At 42.3% G+C, this 25,265-nt stretch overlaps 1 protein-coding gene across 2 annotated transcripts in view; it reads left to right on the top strand.

The window, feature by feature from the left end:
- Positions 1-25,265, top strand: part of DPYS (dihydropyrimidinase) — a 51,106-nt gene that overhangs the window by 10,491 nt on the left and 15,350 nt on the right. For both annotated transcript variants that reach the window (XM_050941002.1, XM_050941001.1), the window contains exons 2-7: positions 1,286-1,444; positions 4,308-4,487; positions 6,481-6,670; positions 13,593-13,749; positions 16,735-16,876; positions 19,106-19,248. In XM_050941002.1, the coding sequence (XP_050796959.1) occupies positions 1,286-1,444; positions 4,308-4,487; positions 6,481-6,670; positions 13,593-13,749; positions 16,735-16,876; positions 19,106-19,248 (971 nt within the window). The remainder of the gene's footprint in view (positions 1-1,285; positions 1,445-4,307; positions 4,488-6,480; positions 6,671-13,592; positions 13,750-16,734; positions 16,877-19,105; positions 19,249-25,265) is intronic.

Here is a 25,265-nt window from a genome sequence, read left to right as displayed (position 1 = left end):
GTGTGTCTTCCAGTCTGCATTATTCTACATTCCTCAATACTGAATTTCATTTGCCATTGTGAAGCCCATCACCTACCTTTTATTAAGTCTTTCTGAGGTCCCTCACAGTCCTCTCTAGTCGTGACTTACCTAGCTAACTTTGCATCATCTGTGAGTTTTGCTACTTCCCTGGGTTATATATATATAGTTTATAACCCTGAGGACTGAGGTCCCAACTAGGCATTCAGAAGGAACACAGGAAACCAAGACTAAACAAATTAGATAGTTACAAATTAGATAGTTACACAGGCCCCAAACTGCACTAAAGATTTGAGAGTCTGTAGCATTCGTGCATCATTGAATGTCTCTAACCAGCTGGTAAATGAAACAGGGAGAAGAGTGCCAGAACCACTGTAGGCACATAAATCAAAGTGGATATGCTTTTCCAGGGTCCAATGAGTTGGCAAAATAAATCCAAATATCAGCAGAACAATGGAGGCAGAAAGAATGCCTTTGAATTATGGTACCTCTAATACAGAACGGCATCAGTTTAAAAACTTGAGCCTTGTGGGACACCAAAATTACTTTTAAACTATAAACTATATATATATATATATATATATATATATGTTTATATATATATATAGTTTATAGTTTAAAAGTAATTTTGGTGTCCCACAAGGCTCAAGTTTTTAAACTGATGCCGTTCTGTATTAGAGGTACCATAATTCAAAGGCATTCTTTCTGCCTCCATTGTTCTGCTGATATTTGGATTTATTTTGCCAACTCATTGGACCCTGGAAAAGCATATCCACTTTGATTTATGTGCCTACAGTGGTTCTGGCACTCTTCTCCCTGTTTCATTTACCAGCTGGTTAGAGACATTCAATGATGCACGAATGCTACAGACTCTCAAATCTTTAGTGCAGTTTGGGGCCTGTGTAACTATCTAATTTGTTTAGTCTTGGTTTCCTGTGTTCCTTCTGAATGCCTAGTTGGGACCTCAGTCCTCAGCCCTGCTTCATTACTTGGCCCTTTACATCTGTGACACACCTAAGCAGAAAGTTAATGTCCTACTTGATGGAAATCAAGTAGGTCTCTGCACCATCGCACTCTATACTCAGATTTCATACAAGATGAGTCTTAAATTGCATATAGATTTTCAGTGCATGGACAAAGGTGGGCATAGAGAGGAAAAATTGATTTTGAAGGTATACAAGATGTAGCAACATCATGGAGAAGAAAGAGAAGTGAGAGGAACCTTTCATCACCGATGGCTAAATAACTGCAACTCCTGTGATTTCAGGCTGCTCTAGCAGGAGGCACCACTATGATCATTGACTTTGCAATACCTCAGAAAGGCTGTTCCCTTGTTGAAGCTTATGACACGTGGAGGAGCTGGGCAGATCCTAAAGTCTGCTGTGATTATGCATTGCATGTGGCAGTTACATGGTGGAGCAGCAAGGTAGATACAATAGTGTGTTGACGCTATATTGATTTCTTAATGTTAAGTTGAATTATTCATGACTAGATTTCAGATGTAAAGTGTAACATGCTAACATGAGTAAAATGTATTAATACTTACCTTTATTTGCAAAGGCCTGCAGTAGTATTGCCCTATAGTGTTGTGATTTTGATAGAGCTCACAAACTGAACACAATTGGGGCTCCCAATTTGCCTGAGAGATCCAGGAAAACCTCATTCATTCTTGAACATACTGGGCCTGACCAAGAGAAGTACTAAGACCCTGATGATCACCTAAAATTTCCATTGATTTCAATGGGACTTTCAGGAATTTTGCATTTCTCAGAACGAGACCCGTTCTTTGGGATCATATAGAATGTGAGGTGCTCTATTAATGATACTAATATTAAATACCGGAATATGGTTCTTTCTAGTTCCCATTTTTAACTCCCCAAATTACACACTAAGACAGTAGTCCTGTAACACCCAGGCATGGGAGTCTGTGCACTGAGCACTTCATGCATTGGTCACAACTTTGTAATTGTATAAAAGGTAATAAATAAATTAGCCAGTAAAGCTTAATGCATGAGCCTTAGGACAGTAGAAATACATTGGAAATACCATCAACACTGGCTGAGTGTAAGTTAGTGGCATGCCCTGGTTTTATATTTAGAATTCCATTCATTTTGTTCTGTAGTCTTGGGCTCCATAAATGCATTTAATTTATCAAGAAAAATGGGAGTCCTTACATTTTTCAGACAGAAAGGGAAAACCAGGCAAACCAGATGAAGACATGTACATATGTCATGCCTTTTGGTATACCACCAGCTCCTCGTGTTCTAGCAGCTACTGCATCTAATTCTCATTTAAATCAACAGAAAACTTAGATTATTTAGAATTCCTTTACCAGATCCTAGAGTTTAAAGACAAAACAGACCTATTAGTTTATCAGCTCCACCACTGCTACCCCGCCATACCTACATGAATATAGCAAGTGTGCTAAATATTTGACATCTCTGATCCCAGAGTAAATGTTCTAATATCCAGTTCAGAAGTCTCTCTTGGGTCTAATGGATCTCACAGGTTCCCTGGAGTAGACTCACCCAGGTGTTAGAGATCATAATTAATGATCATTTAATAATAATCCTCAGAGGATTGCAAAGTAACAATCAGAAGCATTGTATTATCATCTTCATTTTATTGAGCAGTTAACGCTCCAACCCTGCAGCTGGCTAAATGTGGGCAAATTCCTGCACCTATGCAGAACCCCATGGTTCCACCCAACCAAAGTTAATTGCAGGCTCAGGGTCTAAATGACTTGTCCAAGGTCTCAGGAAGTCTGTGTCAGTTCTGATAATAAAGCCCAGGCCTCTGAACGTTCAGCACTGTTACTTATCCATGACACTGCCTTACATCACGATATAGAAACAATTTTAGCGGGTGACCAAGACCAAGCGAAGTGATACTGTGATGTGTCTCCTACTAATGACACAGACTGCAATTTATCAGGCATATTCAGGCCCAAATAGGAGTATGCCCTAGAAGGAAAGGCTTCTCAGATTGGCATATGCCCTGGAATAAGGGTGGAGAGCGGGAAAAGGGGCTTCCCAGATGGGCATATATTCCGATATTGGAGAGAGAGGCTCCTCAGATGGGGCATATACCCTCCTTCCCTTCCCTCCAGTTCCAGTGTCTCTTCCAAATTCTGTAATTTGGCTGTTTTTAATCTAGATATAAATTTCAGCCATCCACAAAACACCCAGAGGCTGGTCCTGGAAATCCTCACCTGGTTGCCCTAACTCTCCCAAGTTCCCTGGTGACCTAGCAGCTATTACAGGCTTATTCCTTTAAACCAATACATTTAACAAAGCACACGACATGGGGGTCTTTCTTCCTATTTGCTTCAATCTTGTGTTAGTCCAGAATCCACTAACTTCCCAACGTGCCTGGGAAGAACTTACCTTTAAATCCAAACAGTAAAATTCAGGCTGCCCGCAAAACAAATAAAAATAAAAACAAGCTGAAGTTTTTAAGGCACCAGCCTATGAGAATCCTTTGGTTACCACGGAGAGGTTTGGGGGTTTAGAAGATGCCTCTGGATCCAGTTACTACTCAGGGTGGGGAACACAAGGCTATGAAACATGACTCCCTTCCGGCTCCAGGATATACTGTTAGTGATCCGGGCCTTGAGTCTACCGAGCCCAGAGCTTCCATGACTGGGGATCCATGCAGGAGACAAAGGAAGCTTCCATGTAGATGATTAGATTTGCTTTTGAGAACTGGAACAAAATATCCCAAATGACGGAATATTACGTAGCCCCCAGGTCACAGCCCTAAACAGCAGAAACCTTTTCCTTATCAGTCATTCCAGATTTGTCCTTACTCTTTGAGTATGCCAGAGGTTAATTCCCAGAAGTGACCCAGCTGGTTTAGCATCTGGTCTGAAAGATCTAAACTCCTGGATCAAAACTTGCCCAGACCTACTCCACTCCCTAACCTTTTGAGAAAGAGAAATTGAATATTAATCAGCATATGGTGCAGGGCTCTTTCCACAAATTCCAGGCTTTTTGCACCAATTTCTTTGGTAAAAATGTCCAGTCTTTGAAAATGCTTTGTGTCTTGGACATCTATGTATGTGTGTGTGTAGTTTGTGAAGCACTTTGATATAAAAGGAGCTATATAAACATTTTACTTTCCATGCTTGCTTGGAATTTTTTCTTGATGGCCAAGTAAATTTTCATTGGATTGTTCATTATCCTCATCTCCTCATGGCAGTTTAGCAAGGCTGATAGAAGTGAAAAAGATAACTATTCTATTTTTCACAGCTGCATTGTGAGAATTGTTGACATTGGTTTTTTTTTCAGGTCAAGGAAGAAATGAGAATTCTTGCTGAAGACAAAGGGGTCAACTCCTTCAAGATGTTTATGGCCTATAAAGATCTGTATATGATTGGAAATAGTGAACTATATGCAGCTTTTTCCCAGTGTAAGCAAATTGGAGCGATTGCTCAGGTCCATGCAGAGAACGGGGATTTGATTGCAGAGGTAGGTGTTGGATGCAATGATTTAAAATTTGGAAGTCAAAGGTACTGATGTGTCTCCCATTCCCACACTACCAGGCTGCCTTCCTGTCTTTACCGTAATGTAGGGAAATGCTGTTATCCTCATTTTACTTATGGGGAATTGAGATTAAGTGTCTTGTCCAAAGTCTCTGTGCTGGAGCAGGGAATTAAATCCAGGTGTCCTGAATGCTACGCTAGTGTCCTAACCATTGGGTCCATTTGGTTTTGGATAGTGTTGCAAATGATACCTTTAGGCCACGCACCATTCGTTTCTAGGCTGAGGCACAAAAACCTAAGATTTACAGAGTATCCAAATAACAAAGTTTTATTCTGCAAGGTTCAAACAACGTTCGAACGTGGTGTCCCCCTGCTAGTCAGGGAGAGACCCAGGCTGCAGATTACATAGAAGTTATATACCTTTTAGGAGTGCACGCTACCCTTGTGAATCGGAAGTCTTAACCAATAAACAAGCCATTTTCTTATCTTTAGCCTATTACAGTTAATCACTGTCCTCATGCTGGCTAGTGCACAGTCCAGCTGTTACCTTGCATACTAGAATTTTTCCTTAATTATGTTGTTGCAGCTGTATTCCTATCCTGTTTCTGACTTTATCTTCCTTTAATGCTGCCCTTGGGAGTCATGTATGTGGTGTGCTTGCTTTTAGTTAATGATGGATACAAAATAGGGGAACTTACAAAATGGAGTCGCTCATGCTAACTACCCTTAACAGGTAGATGCTGGATGATGCCAAGTAGCCTACTCAGTGCACAGTAAATCAAATTCTTTTTAGGGTCTGACTCAGACACCTTTGAAATCAGAGTCCTTCTGTTGACTTTGGTGAGCTTTAAACCAGGCCCTTAATGTTTCTGAATTTCTTGTAGGCATGTCAAATAACGTGCATGAACATGAAGGCTAATGTTGTGTTTATTTATTCTATACATAATTTAGCTCCCTTAAGTAGTTAGTGGGTTGTGCTTATATGCATAAAGTGAAAAGCGCTGAGTAGGCCCAGGAGTATGTGGTGGGGCGGGAAATGATCCTTCTGTAATGAGAGCATTACTGCACAGCTGCCAAGAAGAATGAGCACAGAAGAGCAGGAGTGATTTCAGTGGGAGGAACACTTGGCTAAGTGCCTCAGTGGCATGATGAGGACAGTACTTAACTCCGGGTCTCCTCAGACATGGCCATTCCCTATGCGTGTTTTACCCAGTTCATTTATGAGTAATGAAGCTAGGCACACAGAGGACTCTGCACTGGGTGAGCACAAGTCTCAAGATCCCTGTATCTATATATAGCTTCTGCTTACTCTAGTGCTGGTGTATAACTTCTATGTCTTCACCTAAGCACCACACTATGACTTAGAGTCCTGCCCATGCTGGCTAGTGTTTTCAGAGTTTCTTGAAGTATCTTTGGCTGGAATAGTTGAATAGTCTCCAGAGTCCCTCAATAAGGAATGCATTTGTCACTAAACTACAAACCAGTGAGTGTTTAAACTCTTATAACACAATGCAAATTAAAATTCTTTATGCTCATCTAGTCCCTTTTCATCCCTAGACCCCAAAGTACTTTACACAGGTGGTTAAGTATCTTTATAATGTGGGTAAGTATCTGTGCTACTGATTGCTCCACTCGGGCACATAGATGTTCAGGGTGGGCTTTTCAAAAGCACCTAAGCATCTTTGAAAGCCAGTGGCACTTGTGCTTCTAAGTCACTTAGGCATTTTTGAAATCACACCCCTAAATACTGGAGTCTGACCTTTGACTTCAATGGGAGCAGAAGTAGGCCAGTGCTGAGTGCTCTTGAAAATCCCATCCTAAGTGAATTATTCAGTGTCACACAGCAAGCTGGTTGTAGCGTCTGGATTAGAACCCAGATCAGCTGACAGCTAAGTTGGCCAAGCCACTGCTGCACTTATATAATTGACACTGCTAATTAAAGCAAGGCTAACATATATGTATTCTTGTGTGGTCTGTAGGGTGCAAAGAAGATGTTAGCACTGGGGATAACTGGCCCTGAGGGACATGAACTGTGTCGTCCCGAAGAGGTGGAAGCAGAAGCCACACTGAGAGCAATCACCATAGCAAACGCAGTGAACTGCCCTCTTTATGTCGTTCATGTAATGAGCAAATCTGCAGCGAAGGTGATAGCTAATGCACGAAGAGAAGGTAACTGCCCTCCTGCATATTCATGCTTGGTCCAGGGCATGAGAGTAATGGTTATGCTTGTTGAAGGATGGTTGCAGGAAGGTGTCTTAGCTGGCTCCTCAGCTGGGGTTCCTGTCAGGGGACTGAGGGTGGGGATGATAGTTGGGAGTTGGGTAGGGGCATTGTCAGCTGCTGCTGGAGGGGAGAGAAATAATAGCTCTGAGCAGTATATAGAGGTTGTGTGTACTTGTCCTCTGTGTGTTAGACATACACAGTTGGTCACTATGTCATGGCACAGAGATATAAAACTACAGTGAAATTCTGAGTCAGCTGCTGCTTTAATAAAAATAAAACAGATTGTTTAATTGCAAGAGGAAAATATCTCTTTAATTTTCATTATCTACTTGGTATATGAGGAATTCCGATAGCAGGAAACAGGAGCATTTGAGGGTAGCCTGGACATTAACTCCATGCTGCCCTTGTGTACAAAAGCTTTAGTCTGGCCCTTGCACTGATGTTCTGAATTATTAGTGCACTTGGTTTTTAATCAAGTCGAGGGATGTCACAAACAGGCTGGATAACGCCAGTATTTGATAAAGTGCCCACTAATTTTGGATGCCCAACCTGAGGCACCACATCCCAGGTGAGTGCTCTCCCCACTGGGATAAAGCGGGAGGGACGTTCTGTCTCCCCTGCCATCTTCTTCACATTTAAACAACGTTCAAAAAATGCCTCAAACCACAACATGTCAGTCAACAGGATGTGAAACTTTTCCAACCTTTTGGATTCACCAAAAATGTTGAAGGATTTTGGTTTTCGTTTCACCTGAATGAAATTATTTTTCCATAGTTTCTGACCTGCCAGCAAACTGAAAAATCAGCTATTCACACAGCTCTAACCACAATGGAAGGGGCCCAAATCCTTATGGATTACTAGCCTTTTCAGATCCCACTTGGCTTCCCTCTTGATCCAGCTTGATCCATGTATGCGTCAGTTTCCCTGTCTATACACTTTGGATACTGGTCTACCATTTAGGCTTGATTAAATTCTTTAAAGTGTTTTGAGATAATAGATGGAAGGTTCCATAGAAGTACACAGTAATATTGTTATATATAGGATTAAAGTAATGTTTACCCACATCCTGTTTTGAAGTGTAGACATACTAGAGATAGCCAGTGTATTATGGTATTCTAATAAGATTCTGTCTTATTGATTCAAATATGTAAAAGAATCTTTTACCTGTATCTTATTTAGCAGCAATTATCAATACTGTGCTAAACTAGATTTGTCCACCAGGTGACACTCTTGGTAGTAATGTGGAATCCAGCTTGCTGTATGCCTTTGTAAATTCATTCAGTGAGAAGTGGTGTCAGAATCAAATACAAGAAACTGCAAAATCAGTCAAAATATCCAAGTGAAAGCAGAAATTTTGACAAGCAAATGTAAAGGCCTGATGAGGGGGAAAAAGGTGTTTTGCACTATGCTGTGTCAATACAGAATTCTGTAATGCTGCAGAACCTGTAACACTTACAAGATCTCCTTCATGTTATATGTATGTCTTGGAGTCCATGTAGGATTACTGGTGACTAGGCACAAAGAACAAATTGATCGCATTCTGCTTCCTGCTACCCTGGAGAAATCTGGAATTACTTCATTGAGTTTTTCCAGGTTTACATGAGAGAAATGAAGTCTGGCCTACACTTAAAAGTTTTACCGGAAAAACTTTTACTTCAGTTGGGCGTGTGGATTTTTTGACTGAAATGTTTATACCAGTAAAAGCCCCAGTGTGGGTACTGGTATAAAGGTTATTTGTATAGCTTATTCCGCTTCCCCTACAGAATAGCTATACCAATATACAGTAAGCACTTTGTTTCTGGTATAACTGTGTCCATGTTTTATGGGGGCAGGAGAAGTACCACTATAGCTAAAGCACAAAACTTTCTAGTGTAGATAGGGCCTGAGAGTGGATTTTAACCAATTAAAAAATCCAGCCCCCTGGATTTTTAAAAGATTGATCCAAAAACAACATACCAAAATTGACCAAATTATAAACAGAATGTCACTATAGAGTAAGAGGATTGCTGGACTAAACATACAGAATAAAGCCCTTGAAGACTATTCCAGCTATGGTTCCATTGACAGGTCAGATTAGCCTCTGAATTGCAGATGGGTAAATCTCATTTCTGAAAATGGGACTTAGACTTCTAAGTCACTTACATGCTTCTGAAAATTGTATCCCAATAAACAACATGCAAGGATCAAATCTTCCAATGTGACATGATTTCAGTTGATGGGTCTCAAGATTATACCTCTCCTTGAACTGCAGAGAGCTTGACAATAAATCTGAAGCAGACAGTGTGCTTAGTGATAGACCATTTCATGTGGAAGCAGCCAGTGCCAGCCCAGCTAAATGTTTAATGAAGAGACAACTAAGAACCACAACTATTTTGAAACAGAACAGACTTTAAAGTACAGCAAAAGCAGTCAAAAAGACCGGAAGGGGCTTGCTTCCTGCTTAGTATTTTTCATTAAATAAAAGAAAATGTGACAAATGCAAAGGTATTATGGGTCTGATTTGTCACTACACTACCCCAGTATAGTGTCTGTAGGCACAAGCAGGTTGAGCTAATAGAGCCTTCCCTCAGAATGTTCTTGCTTGTTGGTTTAAGGCAGGTTGTAATATTATTTTACCACTAAATTCAGTGAGTCATAGTCAGAATGAAATGCAAGAAATAGTAAAATCAGCAAAAATGTCCAAATTTAACCTGGTGAAGCTGCAGCATGCTAGACTCAAGGCCATTACTGAAAATGAATCTGCAGGTTTATGCTCCTGCCCACTCGTGGGAGCACCTCGGGTTATGTTCTGATTGCAGAAACGTCATCATGAGTGATGATACATGAACCAGAAAGAACCAGCTTGACTCATGCATCCCAGAGTGTGCTGGGCTGAGAATTGAAAACATCTATGCACTTGTAAACGAGATATGGAACTATTGGCAGACAATCAAGGAACCCCACAGTGCCATTTTTTCAGGCTTTTTTCATGGTAGTTCACAGTGAAGTTCACTTTGGAAGGAATTCTCTCCTCTGCTGCTGCACCAGCTCCAGCAGGGGAGATTCCCCCTGGCACTGGCTTTGCGTAAGCACTGCCACCACAAGACCCAGGGTAGGAGGCATGGTGAGTGTGGGAGAGGAGTGTTGCAGGTTGAATGTGTAGGTGGAGCTGCCCCCACAGGTAACTGAAGACGGGCTGCTGTAACCTCAGCAAACCCTCAAAAATGTCTGTTCCATCAGAGGTCTGTTGGGCCCCTGTGGCCAGGGGTGGCTCCAGGCACCAGAGCAGCAAGCGTGTGCCTGGGGCAGCAAGCCGCGGGGGCGGTGTGCTGGACGTCGTGAGGGCAGCAGTCAGGCTGCCTTTGGCGGCATGCCTGCGTTAGGTCCGCCGGTCCTGCGGCTTTGGTGGCAATTCGGCGGCAGGTAGGCTGAAGGCGCGGGACCGGCAGACCTCCTGCAGGTATGCCACCGAATCTGCGTTACTGGCGGACCTGCCGCAAGCGTGCTGCCAAAAGCCGCCTGACTGGCGTGCTTGGGGCAGCAAAATACATGTGGCAGACCAGAATTGGGAGAGCACACATGTGGCCTAAACTCAAACCCCCCGCAACCCCAAACCATGGCTGTGAATTTTGTGCTGTGCCTCTTAGAAGGCAGTGCAGAATCCCATCCTTTAACATTTGAAAATAAATGGGTATAATACAAAGGATCTACTGCTTAGATCTTGGAAGAGAGTCCTGCGGTTCCCATCTTCTTTTCTTTGTATCTTTCTCCTCCTCTCTTTGCCTAACTCCAAAACACAATTAGATAAATGAGATTGGAAGCTTAAAACTCTGCATGTTAAAGACCAAGTAATAATGAGAAAAATAACATTCACCAATATGTGACAAAGCAAAGCAAACTGAGCCAATGGGAGAAGATTACTAATATCTGTGTCCTGAAAGATGCTGAAACCATCTGGTAACTAATGTGACTGGAGAACAAAACTAGAAGCCCTACACCAATAGCTGCAGGCATATTGGGATTGATCGAAACTTAAAAATGGTCAGACAGCATTTTTGTATACCTAATCTTCACAAAGCAATTGAGGAATGGCACAATACCTGCTGAGAATATAACTTAAAAAGAATACCAAGCACCAAAGAAAGGCACTGCTTGCACCTCTGAAAACTTCAGCCCCTGTGAACTGGTGGCACTAGATTATCTTGACATTGAATGAATGAGATTTTTTTGTGTCATCTCACAGACATTCACAAATAAATGAATTATATGAATTACCGGTAATGCAGTGACTGTCTGTGTGCAAATAAAACAGTCACACAGACATCAAAATCTGGTTTATTGAGATCTAGCTTGTTGGTGAGGCCATGCCTTATCCCTTTCAGAAGGGGTGAGGGGACAGTTAATTTCCACTGGGAGATGCACAAACAGAAGTTGCCCTCCAGAGGAGACCTTAAATTGGGGTAGCACTTGTCACGGTGCAACATCCTTCCCTCATACTGCGTAGTGCTGTGAGCACTGGATAATAACTCACACCTGTGAGGTGGGAACTTTCCCAACAATCTTGTGGCCCAGAGAAAAATGACAGAAATTGAGCCATGCAATCGTCTGTGTGGATACTGTAACCTGTTTGTAGTAATGTATCAATTTACTCTGTGGCGTAGCTTCATTAATATGGGTCTAAGCTCTTTGACAGTCATCACAGAATGAATCTATATATCTATTATACTTATGTATACTTCTATAGTACACATGTTTATGATTAGAGCTGGGCTTTTCTGTCCCACCATTTTTTCCCCATTCTGCATCATGGCAGGAGGAGAGGTGGGAAGAGAGAAAAGAAAGCCATAGGCTGGTGGGTAGGACACTTGTGTGGGACTTGGGAGTCTGGAGTTCAAGTTCCCTGTTCTGAACCTGAGTCCCCCAAATCCCAGGTCTGTGCCCAAACCCCTCCACTTTGTATCTCTATGGCTTTGAACAGAATTTCCTATCCTGGACCTGAAAAACCTTTCCCCACAAGAATTTTGGCTTTGATACATGGTGATTTCCCTTTTTCTTTTTCTTTTTCTTTCTCTTTTTTTTTGTGAAAAATTATTACATCCAAATAATTCCTGACCAGCTCTCCTTATGGTAGGCAGTATCTGAGCACCTCAAAACCTTTATTGTATTTCTCCCCACACCCCTCCTCTCTGAGACAAGACAGTGCTATTATCTCCATTTTGCAGATGGGAATCGAGGCACACAAGCCTACTAATAAACAAATCCTACATCCTTCAGTCTGGCTGTAGATGTGTTGTGCCATTCCCATGTACAAAGAAAACATTGAACCAAACAGAGGATCAGTCTTTAGGAACCTCACTTGTTCAAACCTTGCAGTCATGTTTTACTATGGCTCATATCAAAGCTTGCAGATAGCTCTCCACCACAGAAACATTTATAGTTCATCAAGTTTCCATCAAACTTTGTAAGTGCACCCATGAAGGTTCATTAATTCCACAGCAACGGGACACCAGTCACCCCACGAAAAGGGCAAGTATAGTATTGTGCCAGCAACTATCGAGTTCAATCCTGGCTCTGATGCTGAAACCTTCAGTGGTCTTGGGAGAGTTGCTTAGCCATTTTTGTCTGCTTTACCCCATTTGTAAAATAGGGATTGTAAAATATATTTATCTCCTTCAGAAGGGTATGGAGAGGGTTAATTAATTTATGCTTGTAAAGGCTGTATATAGATATATAAAAAGTATTACTGTTTATTCCTTTAAACAGGCTGTAAGGCAGCTGCAAAGCAGAATAAAATTCTCACCCACCAGGGAAACTAGCCAGTCACACCTGGAACCATTATGATATTTTGGGCAACTCGATTTCAGTTAACCAGCTGTAATGTTACAAACTCCAGATATATTGCATCTTTGATTTCAATATTCTGTTATAGAGGGTCATCAGAACTAGAGCCTTATCAGTGAACGTGCAGTGATAATACCAGTGAAAGTCATTTAAAATTATCTGATATCATCTATGTTTTTGATAATGCTTGTTATAATTTTATTTTTCCATCAATTGTGTGATGATGTAGCCACTCTGTAATTAAGGTTGGTGCTAGCAGCTTTTAGTAATCGTATTTTCAAACTCCAACACTACCACCTTCCCCAGAAAGAAACATTCCTCCTGAAATTTCATGATACATCTGGGTAGAATTTTCCTGTGAGGCTTGGGGTTTTTTTGTTTTTTTGTTTTTAAAAGGATTTTAAAGTTACAGTGATTAAAAATGTCCCTGTGGTTGACCAGAAGTTTTATTAGCTCTTTTAGCTCAACATCTCTCAAAAATGACTCCAAGTTAGTTTTGTTCTCGTGATTACCTGTTACACAATTGTAGTTCAGACAGTAAAAAATGTAAACTTGGAAGGTCTCTCTCTCTATCCCTATACCACTACATAATTGACACATTTTATAATGCCAAGAAGAACAATTGTTCCAGATATATTTATCCCACTATGAAGAAACTTCCAGACCTCTGATATAATTTAATGTAACCTGGGATTATGTTCCTTTTGAAATGTCTTCTACACACTAAGCAAACAATATAAAAAATCAATAATAGTATGTCTGACAGGAATATAATTGAAAAAGCTTTACCAAGCAACATAAGAAAACATATCAGAGGATGATCAATAACTTATTCATAATGGAGATGCTGTATTAAAGTTTACATGTTGTATTGTACTGTACATTAGTGTCTAGTTTAAGATGACAGACACTATACATATTTTTTCAAACTTAAATCCACCATCTTTAGGAAGAGCAGGGAAGAGAAACTACAAAACCAGCATTTTACAGTATTTGTTGCCTTAAATACTTTTTAAAGATGATATTAACTCCGATATTTGTTTTTCAGGGAAGGTAGTATATGGGGAGCCTATTGCTGCTAGTCTTGGTACAGATGGCACTCACTACTGGCATAAAGAATGGCATCACGCCGCAGGATATGTCATGGGACCGCCACTGAGGCCAGACCCTTCAACACCTGATTTCCTCATGAACTTACTGGTCAAGTAAGCAGACAAAAAAGCAGTGACAAGTCCTGCTGTGTTGTGTATGAGACTCATTAGATGATTTATTAATGGGTCACAGCTACAGCACTTTCTGTATTCAAATAAATAAATAAATAAATAAATAAAGTTGCTAGCAAATGAGTGATGGGACAGCAAGGCTGCACGTTGGCAGAAAAGGTGTAATCAGATGGCAGGATCTGTAACCACACTTTGGGATTCCCGGCTCCTTGGCTGACCCTTTTGGTTAGCAGGAGTTTGAACCCTGCATCAAACTGCTGAGTAAATTCTGCTGACTCATGGTGCCAGTTAGGGCTTGTTCACTCCAGTAGCATGACCCTTACTCAGAAGGAAGTAGGGGCAGAGACTGCAGGGTCCTGCAGGAACCCTTAGGAAACCAGCCATGAGGAGAAATCTTAAGCTGAGACTTTATTGGTGACTGAAACAACAAAAACAATGAGGAGTCCTTGTGGCACCTTAGAGACTAACAAATTTTAGTCCCTGAAAGCTTATGCTCAAATAAATTTGTTAGTCTCTAAGGTGTCACAAGGACTCCTTGTTGTTTTTGCTGATACAGACTAACAGAGCTACCACTCTGAAACCTGAAACAACAAAATAAGTCAAATCTAAAGAAAGGGATACATTTGTCATTCTACAGCATCTTCAGGTCATAGAAGATTAGGATTGGATGAGACCTCAGGAGGTCATCTAGTCCAACCCCCTGCTCAAAGAAAGACCAACCCCAACTAAATCATCCTAGCCAGGGCTTTGTGAGCTGGGCTTTAAAAACCTCTAAGGATGGAGATTCCACCACCTCTCTAGGTAACCCATTCCAATGCTTCACCACTCTCCTAGTGAAATAGTGTTTCCTAATATCCAATTTATACCTCCCCCTCTGAAACTTGAGACCACTGCTCCTTGTTCTGTCGTCTGCTACCACTGAGAACAGCCTAGCTCCATCCTCTTTGGAACCCCCCTTCAGGTAGTTATCAAAATCGACCCCCTTCAGGCTGCTATCAAAATCGCCCTCATTCTTCTCTTCTGCAGAGTAAATAACCCCAGTTCCCGCAGCCTCTCCTCGTAAGTCATGTGTCCCAGACCCCTAATCATTTTCGTTGCCCTGTCTCCAATTTGTCCACATCATTTCTGTAGTGGGGAGCACAAAACTGGACACAGTACTCCAGATGTGGCCTCACCAGTGCCGAATAGAGGGGAATAATTACTTTCCTCAATCTGCTGGCAACACTCCTGCTAATGCAGCCCAATATGCCACTAGCCTTCTTGGTAACAAGGGCACACTGTTGACTCATATCCAGATTTTCATCTACTGTAATCCCCAGGTGCTTTTCTGCAGAACTGTTGCTTAGCCAGTCAGTCCCCAGCCTGTAGCAGTGCATGGAATTCTTCCATCCTAAGTGCAGGACTCTGTGCTTGTCCTTGTTGAACTTCTTCGGATTTCTTTTGGCCCAATCCTCCAATTTGCCTAGGTCACTCTGGACCCCATTCCTACCCTTCAGCTTATTTACCTCTCCCCCCAATTTAGTTCATCTGTGAACTTGCTGAGGGTGCAAACCATCCCATCATCCAGATCATTAATGAAGTTGTTGAACAAACCTGGCCCCAGGACCGACTCTTGGGGCACCCCGCTGGATACAGGCTGCCAACTAGACATCGAGAAGTTGATCACTACCCATTGAACCTGATGATCTAGCCAGTTTTCTATCCACCTTATAGTCCATTCATTCAATCCGTACTTCTTTAACTTGCTGGCAAGAATACTGTGGGAGACCATATCCAAAGTTTTGCTGAAGTCAAGGTATATCACTTCCCCTGCTTTCCTCATATCCACAGACCCAGTTATCTCAGGAGGCAATCAGGTTGGTCAGGCCTGACTTGCCCTTGGTGACTCCACGTTGACTATTCCTGATCACCTTCTTCTCCAACAAGTGCTTCAAAATGGATTCCTTGAGGACCTGCTGCATGATTTTTCCAGGGACTGAGGTGAGGCTGACAGGTCTGTAGTTTCCTGGATTCGCCTTCCTTTTTTTAAATATGGGCACTATATTTGCCTTTTTCCAACCATCCAGGACCTTCCCTGATTGCCATGAGTTTTCAGAGATAATGGCCAATGGCTCTGCAATCACATCAGCCAACTCCCTCAGCACCCTCGGATGCATTGCATCTGGCCCCATGGACTTGTGTATGTCCAGCTTTTCTAAATAGTCCTTAACCTGTTCTTTCACTACTGAGGGCTGCTCACCTCCTCCCCATACTGTGCTGCCCAATGCAGCAGTCTAGGAGCTGACCTTGTCTGTGAAGACTGAAGCAAAAAAAGCATTGAGCGTTTCAGCTTTTTCCACATCATCTGTTGCTCAGTTTCCTCCCCCATTCAGTAAGGGTCCCATACTTTCCCTGACCACCTTCTTGTTGCTAACGTACCTGTAGAAACCCTTCTTGTTACCCTTCATATCCTTTACTCTCTGCAACTCCAGTTGTTCTTTGGCCTTCCTGATTATGCTTCTGCATGCTGGAGCAATATTTTTATACTCCTCCCTAGTCATCTGTCCAAGATGTGGGGCCTGATTCTCTTCTCATTGACACTGGTGTTTATTAGGAATAACACCGTTGAACTCCAATAACACCAGTGTAAAATTAGTATGAGAGCAGAACCAGTCCCTTTGGTTGAGGCAAAGTGGGGATGCTACCTGCACACAGAAGGCCTTTGAAATATCTAAAACAAAGAAGAGAAAAGTTGGATGCCTCCCCTGGGGTGTGGTAGGAGAGAACTTCATTGCAGAGGAGGACTGAATGTCTGTATTTGGAAGCAGTTACTCTTCATGGGGGCAAGGAACTGAACTCAGATTGGCAGGGCTAGCTGTTCTTTCAGGATGGATAGCTGGGCATGCCAGTCAGTCTTCCCGCAAGCTCTCATGTCCATAGGAGTGTGGTGGCATATTTCACTTCATGGCATATCTTGTTTCTTTATAGTGATGACCTAACTGTGACAGGGACTGATAACTGCACCTTTGACATCTGCCAGAAAGCTCTGGGGAAGGATGATTTCACTAAGATCCCTAATGGAGTGAACGGTGTAGAGGACAGGATGTCTGTCATATGGGAAAAAGGAGTGGTAAGTATTTTTTCTCATGATTAAGCTGATGTTGGAGCAGAAAAATTCACCTATACCCCCAACGAAAGCTAATGTCACTTCTTAAAAATACTAGCTTTCCAGCTCCCTTAGAGTAGCTATTACGGCACCTGGTTAGATGAAGCAGCAAGGACCCAAATGCAATTTTTGGCAACACATTTTCAATTCCTATTGACTCCAGAATCCAGTGCCCTCAAAGGAGGTGCTCTGCACCTCTCAGGATCAGGCCCTTTGGACTATAAACAAAAGCTGAAAGCTAGCAGTCGCATTTTTCAAACTTTTATGACTAAAGCTAGAAATCTAAATAAGTGACCTGGCTTTCAGAAGTGTTGATTATCTACCACATGCTGGGTGAGTTGGCACTGGAATGTAGAACACGCTGACCAATTCAGTACTATTAAAGGCTCTAGAGAACATTGGTTTAATTGAATTTTGAATTGAACTCCTTTTACCTGGTGAATCTGAATTTCTTGCTGGTAATGTACATTCAGAATATATTGATTTATCACTTAAGAAGTGCTCACTCGTCTCTCTCTACTGATTGTGATCTATTTTATAAACCTGTACTTGGGATGCAAAGCAAATATGCATGTTACACACTGGGTGGTATTCTGCCCTGATTTACGCTCTGTGTAATGTCAGGGGAATTCTCAAGGGTGTAAATCAGGACAGAATTTGCCTCCAGATTTACTATACAAGTGAGTCATTAAACACACATACCATTTGCTGCTTTTGAAAGTGAAACACCTTGGTCAAAGTAACTTTTCAGGAAAGATCACCAAATGGGACTTAGTCATTAAATCTCTCTCTTTTCATACTTGTAGAATTGTATGGTGATTTTTTTTATAGTTAAAACTTTCTCCTTCCAGAGCACCAGTGCAATTAAGGCTGTCACAATTTCTTTCCTTTCATTTCTCTCCCCACCATAAATCTTGATTGTAGACCAGGGGTGAGCAAACTTTTTGGCCCGAGGGCCATATCTGGGTATAGAAATTGTATGGCGGGCCGTGAATGCTCACAAAATTGGGGTTGGGGTGCAGGAGGGGGTGAGGGCTCTGACTGGGGGGCTGTGGATTCCGTGGTGGGCCTATAAATGAGGAGTTCGGGGTGTGGGAGGGAGCTCCGGGCTGGGACAGAGAAGGCTGCAGGGGGGCGAGGTGAGGGCTCCGGCTGGGGGTGCAGGCTCTGGGGTGGGGCTGGGGATGAGAGATTCGGAGGGTGGGAAGGGGATCAGGGCTGGGGAAGGGGGTTGGGGCATAGGGGAGGTGTTCAGGGTGCAGGCTCTGGGTGGCACTTAACTCAAGCAGCTCCTGGAAGCAGTGGCATGTCTCCACTCTGGCTTCTACATGCAGGTGCGCCCAGGCAGCATCCGCAGGCACCACCCCTGATCCACCCTGTGGTTCCCAGCCAATGGGAGCTGTGGGGGGGACAGAGCCAGAGGGGGGACATGTGTAGGAGCCAGAGAGGAGACATGCAGCTGCTTCTGGGACCCGCTTGGAGTGGCCCCTGACCCTGCTCCCCGGCTGAAGTGCCAGAGCGGGGCAAGCTCCAGACCCCACTCCCCAGCGGGAGCTCGAGGGCTGGATTAAAACGGCTGGTGGGCTGGGTCCAGCCTGCAGGCTGTAGTTTGCCCACCACTGTTCTATACGATTTAATCCAGAATGTTTACTGAGTAATACCAGTAGGGAAAAGATTTGCAGACCACCTTTCTGTGTTGCACAATTCAGTATTGCCTTGCCTCCTTGTTACCCATTCACAGACCCTCTTAATGTCCACCTTGTTATAATGATTCTTCTCTTGCATCTTAATACTTACTAGAGCTATCTGGAGCATGTGGCAGCTACTGGTGAAATTTAGAAGGATTATAGAGCCTTATCTAAAGTCACCTGATGTCAATGGGGTCTTTCCACTGATTTCGGTTGGCTTTGGAATCAGATCCATAGGCAGCTACTCTTTGAAGTATCACTTTTGGAAAGTTAAAAGAAAATTATTGTATCAAACTCAGCTAATGTACATTAAAATGTGTGTGTCAGTGGTATTATATTCATGTTTCGTTTAAACTCATCAATACAGCACAGATAGTTATTGAAAAGATTGGTGTGGTGTTGGCTGAGTGGTGTAGTGGTCTTAGCTATGTGTTTTTGATTACAGGAATTTATTTAATTCCTTCCAGACAAATGAGTGTGTTTTCTTCCATGTACTGTTTTGCAGCACAGTGGTAAAATGGATGAAAACAGATTTGTAGCTGTTACCAGCACAAATGCAGCTAAAATCTTTAACCTCTACCCGAGGAAGGGAAGAATTGCTGTGGGTTCTGATGCTGACATCGTTATTTGGGATCCAAAAGCTACAAGGTATGGTCTGAGTAATTAAATCCTGTTCATCCAGCCTTTTATGTGGGAAAAGAAATGTGAAAGCATTTTGTACTGCAATAAGTCCCCAGGGTGGGGTGAGGGCAGGTCTTATTTTAACAGCACTGTCTGCACATAAATTATTCACAGGTTATTTGGCACTTACAGTAGTGTATCTAATCAGATGTCTTTGATGTCTAGACAGACTGTAAATGTTTTTCTGGACTGCTGACCTGATAGAAAAACAGCAAGGTTTGTACATTATACTAAATACCCCTGTGTCTGAAGAGTAAAACTAACTAATGGAGTGCTAAACTCTGTTATACAGTTCAATCACAAGGTGGCGCTGGGTGTCAAATGCTATATTTAAGCTAACCTTAGCCATACCCGGCAGAGCATTAAAAGATCTTATAGTGAACACATCTGGAGTGTATCTCTGAGAAGGAAGCTTTGTAATCCATGTATATATGATACAGGAGCCTGACCTGCTAGTAGCAGCCAGGCAACCAACTCTATACAAGAAGTACATGACACTAACCACACTGTGACCTCTGTGTAACTATGATCCATGCTAGCTAAGTTCAGCCTCCCACCAGTGCAAGAAGGCAGGAACAGGAAACAAGCATCCCTGGCTTCCCTGCGAAGGGCCCTAGCACAATCCTAGTCCTTGAACTCAAGGAAAGTGCGAGGGCTGCTCTAGGCTAGTGCCTAGTCTAAGAGGGTGGAGCCCAGGCCTCATTCTACCCCTGCCCCTGCCCCTGCCCCAACCAGTTAAGTTAGCGTAACCCACTGGTGAGTGTATGTTATAAGTTCTTTGCTACAACAGCTTTCACCTCCAACTACAAAGGTGCCATTTTTCTGTGGGTATCTTTTCAGTCAGGAAGGCTCTGCTTCCTTATTTGGACAGATGAATTTTACGTTCAGAAATTTCATATTTTGTTTAAGATCTGATCCTGACCTGTTGCATGGGATTGGGAGATTTGCCTTTGAGTGTAACAGGAGCAGGATTGAACCCATAAAGTCGTTTGTGAGACGAGTACATTACTAAATCTATGTCTACACTAGCACTTTTTTCGGTAAAATTTCTGTCAGTCAGGAATGTGAAATAGACGTGTCTCCCCTCCCCCCCCCCGACTGACATAAGTTTCACCGATGGACACGCCAGTGTGGACAGTGCTATGTCAGCAGGAGATGTTCTCCCACCAACATGGCTACTGCTGCTCATTGATGGGTGGTGTAATTATGCTCTCTCCCCTGGGTATAGAGTGGCTACATGGGACACCTTATAGTGGAGCAGCTGTAGAGATATAGCTGTGCTGCTGTAAGGTCTGTAGTGTAGGCATCGCCTAAGGGCTTGTGTACACTGGGTGTGGGGGTATCGATCTAAGATACGCAACTTCAGCTATGTGAATTGCGTAGCTGAAGTCGAAGTATCTTAGATCGATTTACCTCGGGTCCTCACGGCGCGGGATTAACATCCACGGCTCCTCGTGTCAACTCCGCTACCGCCGCTCGTTCCGGTGGAGTTCCAGAGTCGACAGGAGTGCTTTCAGGGATCGATATATCGCGTCTAGATGAGACACGATATATCGATCCCTGAAAAATCGATCGCTACCCGCTGATACGGCGGGTAGTCTGGACGTACCCTAAGTATATAGGTGATGCTAATTCTCACTAGTAGCATCTTTATATGTTTCACCAAAAGTCCTGAAGAGGGCACACAGAACCTACTGGAAAAATGAAGCTAGCTAACAGCCTTCAACCATTTGAAATATTATGCACAGGCAGCCTCATGAGCTTTGTTGCATTTTGGCAATGATTTGAAATTTCATAATAGCTGCATTCTTATTTATTAATAAATGTTAGATGCTGGCCCATTTGAGACAAAATTATTAGCATCACTAACATGCCTCAGTCCCAGTCCCCCTGGTAGGAAGCAACGGGGCTGCAGTTTTAAAGCACTGGATGTTACTAGTGGAAAGAACTGGACAAGTGCTGATTCATAACTATGGAGAATTGAGAGTGGAGCCTGGCGGAGGAGGCCCGCAGGGGAGATTCTGACATCTCTCTGAAAGATTACCAATGGTGATGTGAGGCAGTTAAAAAAACCTACAAAATCAGCTGCATTAGCCCTTCTGTGTAATTGCACAGTAACAGCAAGTTGGGTGGCTTTGGTGCATGCTGAGTGTTTTGCTTTGCTTTGCTTTTCTTCCTCAGGTTATAAGAACCTAGTGGATTCAGAGTGACAGCTCAGTGAGCCAGTAGCTATTGCACTTGACACAGGTTCCATTTCAAACACTCCACCAGTCTGGCCAAGACTTTCATTTTAAGGGTCCATTTCACATTGAAATTTTTGGCCTATTTCTGCAGGATTCACTAGTTATTTTTACAGAAGAAGTGTGGTGCATAATTCTCAGTTGTGTATGTATTTAAAAACCTCAGTCTCCTAGTTGTAATGCTTTCTGCATAGCAGCAAGCAGTCTGAGCAGAGAGGTGTCAAATGGACAAACTAATTAAAAATACTAGAAAAGATGTAATAAAAATTACTTGGAAGCCCAAGGCAGCAGTAACTTATTTTCTACCAATTTAGGATTAATTTAAGCTCCTATATCTAAGTATTGATTAAACAGCACTTGGGTAGGAAAAGAACTGTAATATTATGGTATTTATGCTACATGGCATCGTCTTACAGACCCCAACACACACAGCACCCCAGTACAGCCTGTACTTAAGAGTTGAGTGAAGAGTCTTAGGGAAAATGTGTGTGAGTAGCAGATGTGCAGTGTTGTACTCACTGACCTTTATTATTTTTAATTCAGGCTTTGCCCATGAACGTGCAATACATGTTTATTGAAACTCTCCCGTCACTCCTGATTGCTCTCGTTGGCTGTTGTATTGTGTGTGTGCATTTTGAAAACCCAAACCCCAGTGAAACAAAAGCAATTAAATGTTACATTCCAAATGGGAGGGACAGTGGGGAGCGCACAGCAATGTGCGCATACGAACACACATACTGTCAGCTGTTGTTTCGCTAACACCTTTTAGTGCCCAAGAGACATGGACAAGTAGTGATTTGGCCCTGCAAAGACAATGGGAGCAGAACTTCTTGCAGAGTCAGGCTTTAACGGGCTTAATCTAAAGCTCACTGAAATCAATTGGAGCCTTTATGTTGACTTCAATAGGCTCAGGATCGGGCACTAAATGCCTATGCATTTGTCTAATGTTGGTGGACAAATCTGCACTTATTTTAAAAAAAATCTGCAGCCTGTATCTGTCATGTTTTTTGTCAGTTTTCAGCCCCAGCTGCACATGGGGGAAAGCCACACAAGGTAACGACCTTTTGCCAAGAGATTGCTTGTTATTATACATAAGAAAGAGAAACACGTGTTAGCAGAGCAACTTGTGATGTCATGGTGCTCTTAACCCCTTTGAAGTATGAGCATAATTTTGAACATTTCATATATTAAATACTGGCAATTAGATACCATGGTGAAAGGTGTTTTTAAAAAACTAGGACACATATAATTGTGTGTGTGTAACACATGTGCAATTATATTTTCAGAAGATCTTATTCTTCTCTATGTACGCACACCCACTCACTCACTCAAAATCCAAAGTAGCTTTACTGAAGTCAGTATAGTTCCAGTGATGTGAGCAAGAGAAGAACCAGGCCTGATGACTTTAATAATCCTACTAAAACAAATGGCTGTGTTCATTCTGTCCCACTATGGTTGATCTCAGTCTGCATTTGATAATGTCTAGCCTGGAACAAGAACCTATGTAATTAGTAATCAAAGTTGGAATACTTAAATTAATCAGTGTACTCTCTTGTTCGGGTCTTGGATGCTTGCAGTCAGATTATACCTTCCTTACATTGAGTAATTCCTTAATCCACCAGAAATCTCATTGCTCAAAACCGGACCATTTTCAGCCTCAGTAAAGATGGCAGATTTGGGCACTTAGATTGAAAATTGGCAGGAGCAGTTCAAATGCAAGTATCATTAGCTGAGCAGTCAATATCATTCAAAGCAAATACAGGAACATTCAGAATCTTCCTGGTAATGCTGCTCAGTGATGATCTTGTCAATGATAACAACAAACACTTTGATACAGAATTGTATTGTCACGCTCTCCGGGTCAATCAGTGCTTCTCTGGCTTCTGTTTAATCAGGTGTTCGGTCATTCTTTCTACTTGTGCATGTCCTGGGACGCTTCAACTGTTGTGGCTATTACCAGGGATTCCAAAGGGTCACACGTAACTGTGGAGGGTTTTTTTTAAATCAGTCAATTAATTTATTTTCTCAAGGGCTATTCAGGAGACTGTACTTAGATGGTGCTGTACTTTCTGAAGATTAATACTCGTATTACCCTGCTGTAAAGGAGCTTTGTGGAGGGCAGCCTCTAGAAAATCCATTATGTTATCTAGTAAATTTTTATCACTGCCACTGGATTTCTTTCTTACTTGTGCCATCTCCCATGAATTTCGTGTGTCTCTTTTCGTTTAGTGACATGCCCACCTAGTGTGCCTCTGCTATAGTATGCTGAAGTACACTCATCAGGGAGGCTAGGATTTTAGCTAGCTTCCACATCTTTCTGACACCTTTCCAGAGTTTAGTGGCTCAGTGCTAATGTATGATAGGATATGATCCCTAAGGATAATTCCATCATGGGCACTGTTACTCATCACTGTGGCAATTGTACCCATAAAGGTACCACAGAAGGCTGCTCACAGGGATGCACTCTGTCTATAGTTATTATTAACGCCGGTGGGTGAACTGGTTCAAAATTTTTGGTGGGATTGATCAATATTGAGAGAATGTTCTTGAGCTTTTCCTTCCATCTCTTCCGTCTCAGAGATGCGTATAACCAAGAAGATGATCTTGATACTGAAGCATGTGTATGTGTCTGTTTTCTACTTAAAGCGTGCTAAAGAAAGAGCATCTTTTCCCTTGGGCAAAGCAGCCATTGAGAATACAGTGCATGTGAGGTATCTAATGAAAAGTCATCTGCCACAGATTTGCTATAACACTTAAAAGCAATCACGTCCACTAAGTCTTCATGATTTACAGATCAATATGAAAGGACAACTACATGTTCTTCCAAAAAAATCGGAAAAGTATGGTAGTGCAATCACTAAGATTTTCCTGCATCTGTTTGCCTAATTAATCCTTTAAAGTACTTGATGCATGAACACTATTTAAAATGGTAAACCCTCAAGAAAACACCTATTCAAAGTCAGTCAGGTATTAAGATTTTTAGTATTGCTCTTATTAAAAATATAATTGCTCTTCTGGAAACTGATGAACATAGGGAATACCATCTTAGCTTTGTCTTTGAAAACTCTCTTTCACAAAGTAAGGCCTCTGAAATAATGTTCAGGGCTGTGTTTTCACATACATAATACTTTTTTGTACAACATGAGCAGCCAAGGCTGAAAATCTCTGGCTACTTCCAAACAATGTTCAGTAAGTGAAAATGTAAATATAAAAAATAAAAAGGCAAAATGCCCAAGTAAAACTAAAACTCAGAGAGGAAATGGAAAATGGCTAAATAAAAATGACACTCCCCATCCTATACTTAATGGGAGGCCATGTGTTAGGCCCAGGGGAAAAGAGCCAGGACATTTGAGTTCTAATCTCAGCTCTTCTGCTGACTCTGTAGCCACTTAAGGCTTGTCAGTACGGAAATAGCTGTTGCAGAATACGCTATACATAAATCATGCTAATTATTCCAGAAGATGGTGATTTTTATTCCAGAATAGAATGTCCACACAAGGAGCTATTACAGAAGAGTTATTCTGGTCCATTTCCTCATTTAGACAATCCTTTCATCTCTTAGGGCAGTGGTCCCCAAACTTTTTCATCTAGCGGGTGCCAGACGACACGCCACGGAGTACTGTGGAGGCAGACGAGCATCCGCCGAAATGCAGCAACATGAATAGGCATAGCCCCTGAAATGCCACATTTCAGTGGCTACACCTCTGGATGATGCAGCTTGGTGGTGGCATTTCGGTGGATGCT

This window comes from Gopherus flavomarginatus, chromosome 2 (genome assembly GCF_025201925.1).
Source record: "Gopherus flavomarginatus isolate rGopFla2 chromosome 2, rGopFla2.mat.asm, whole genome shotgun sequence".
Classification (NCBI taxonomy): Eukaryota; Metazoa; Chordata; order Testudines; family Testudinidae; genus Gopherus; species Gopherus flavomarginatus.
The sequence above is the reverse complement of the archived record's forward strand: the minus strand, read 5'-3'. Positions and strand labels throughout refer to the sequence as shown.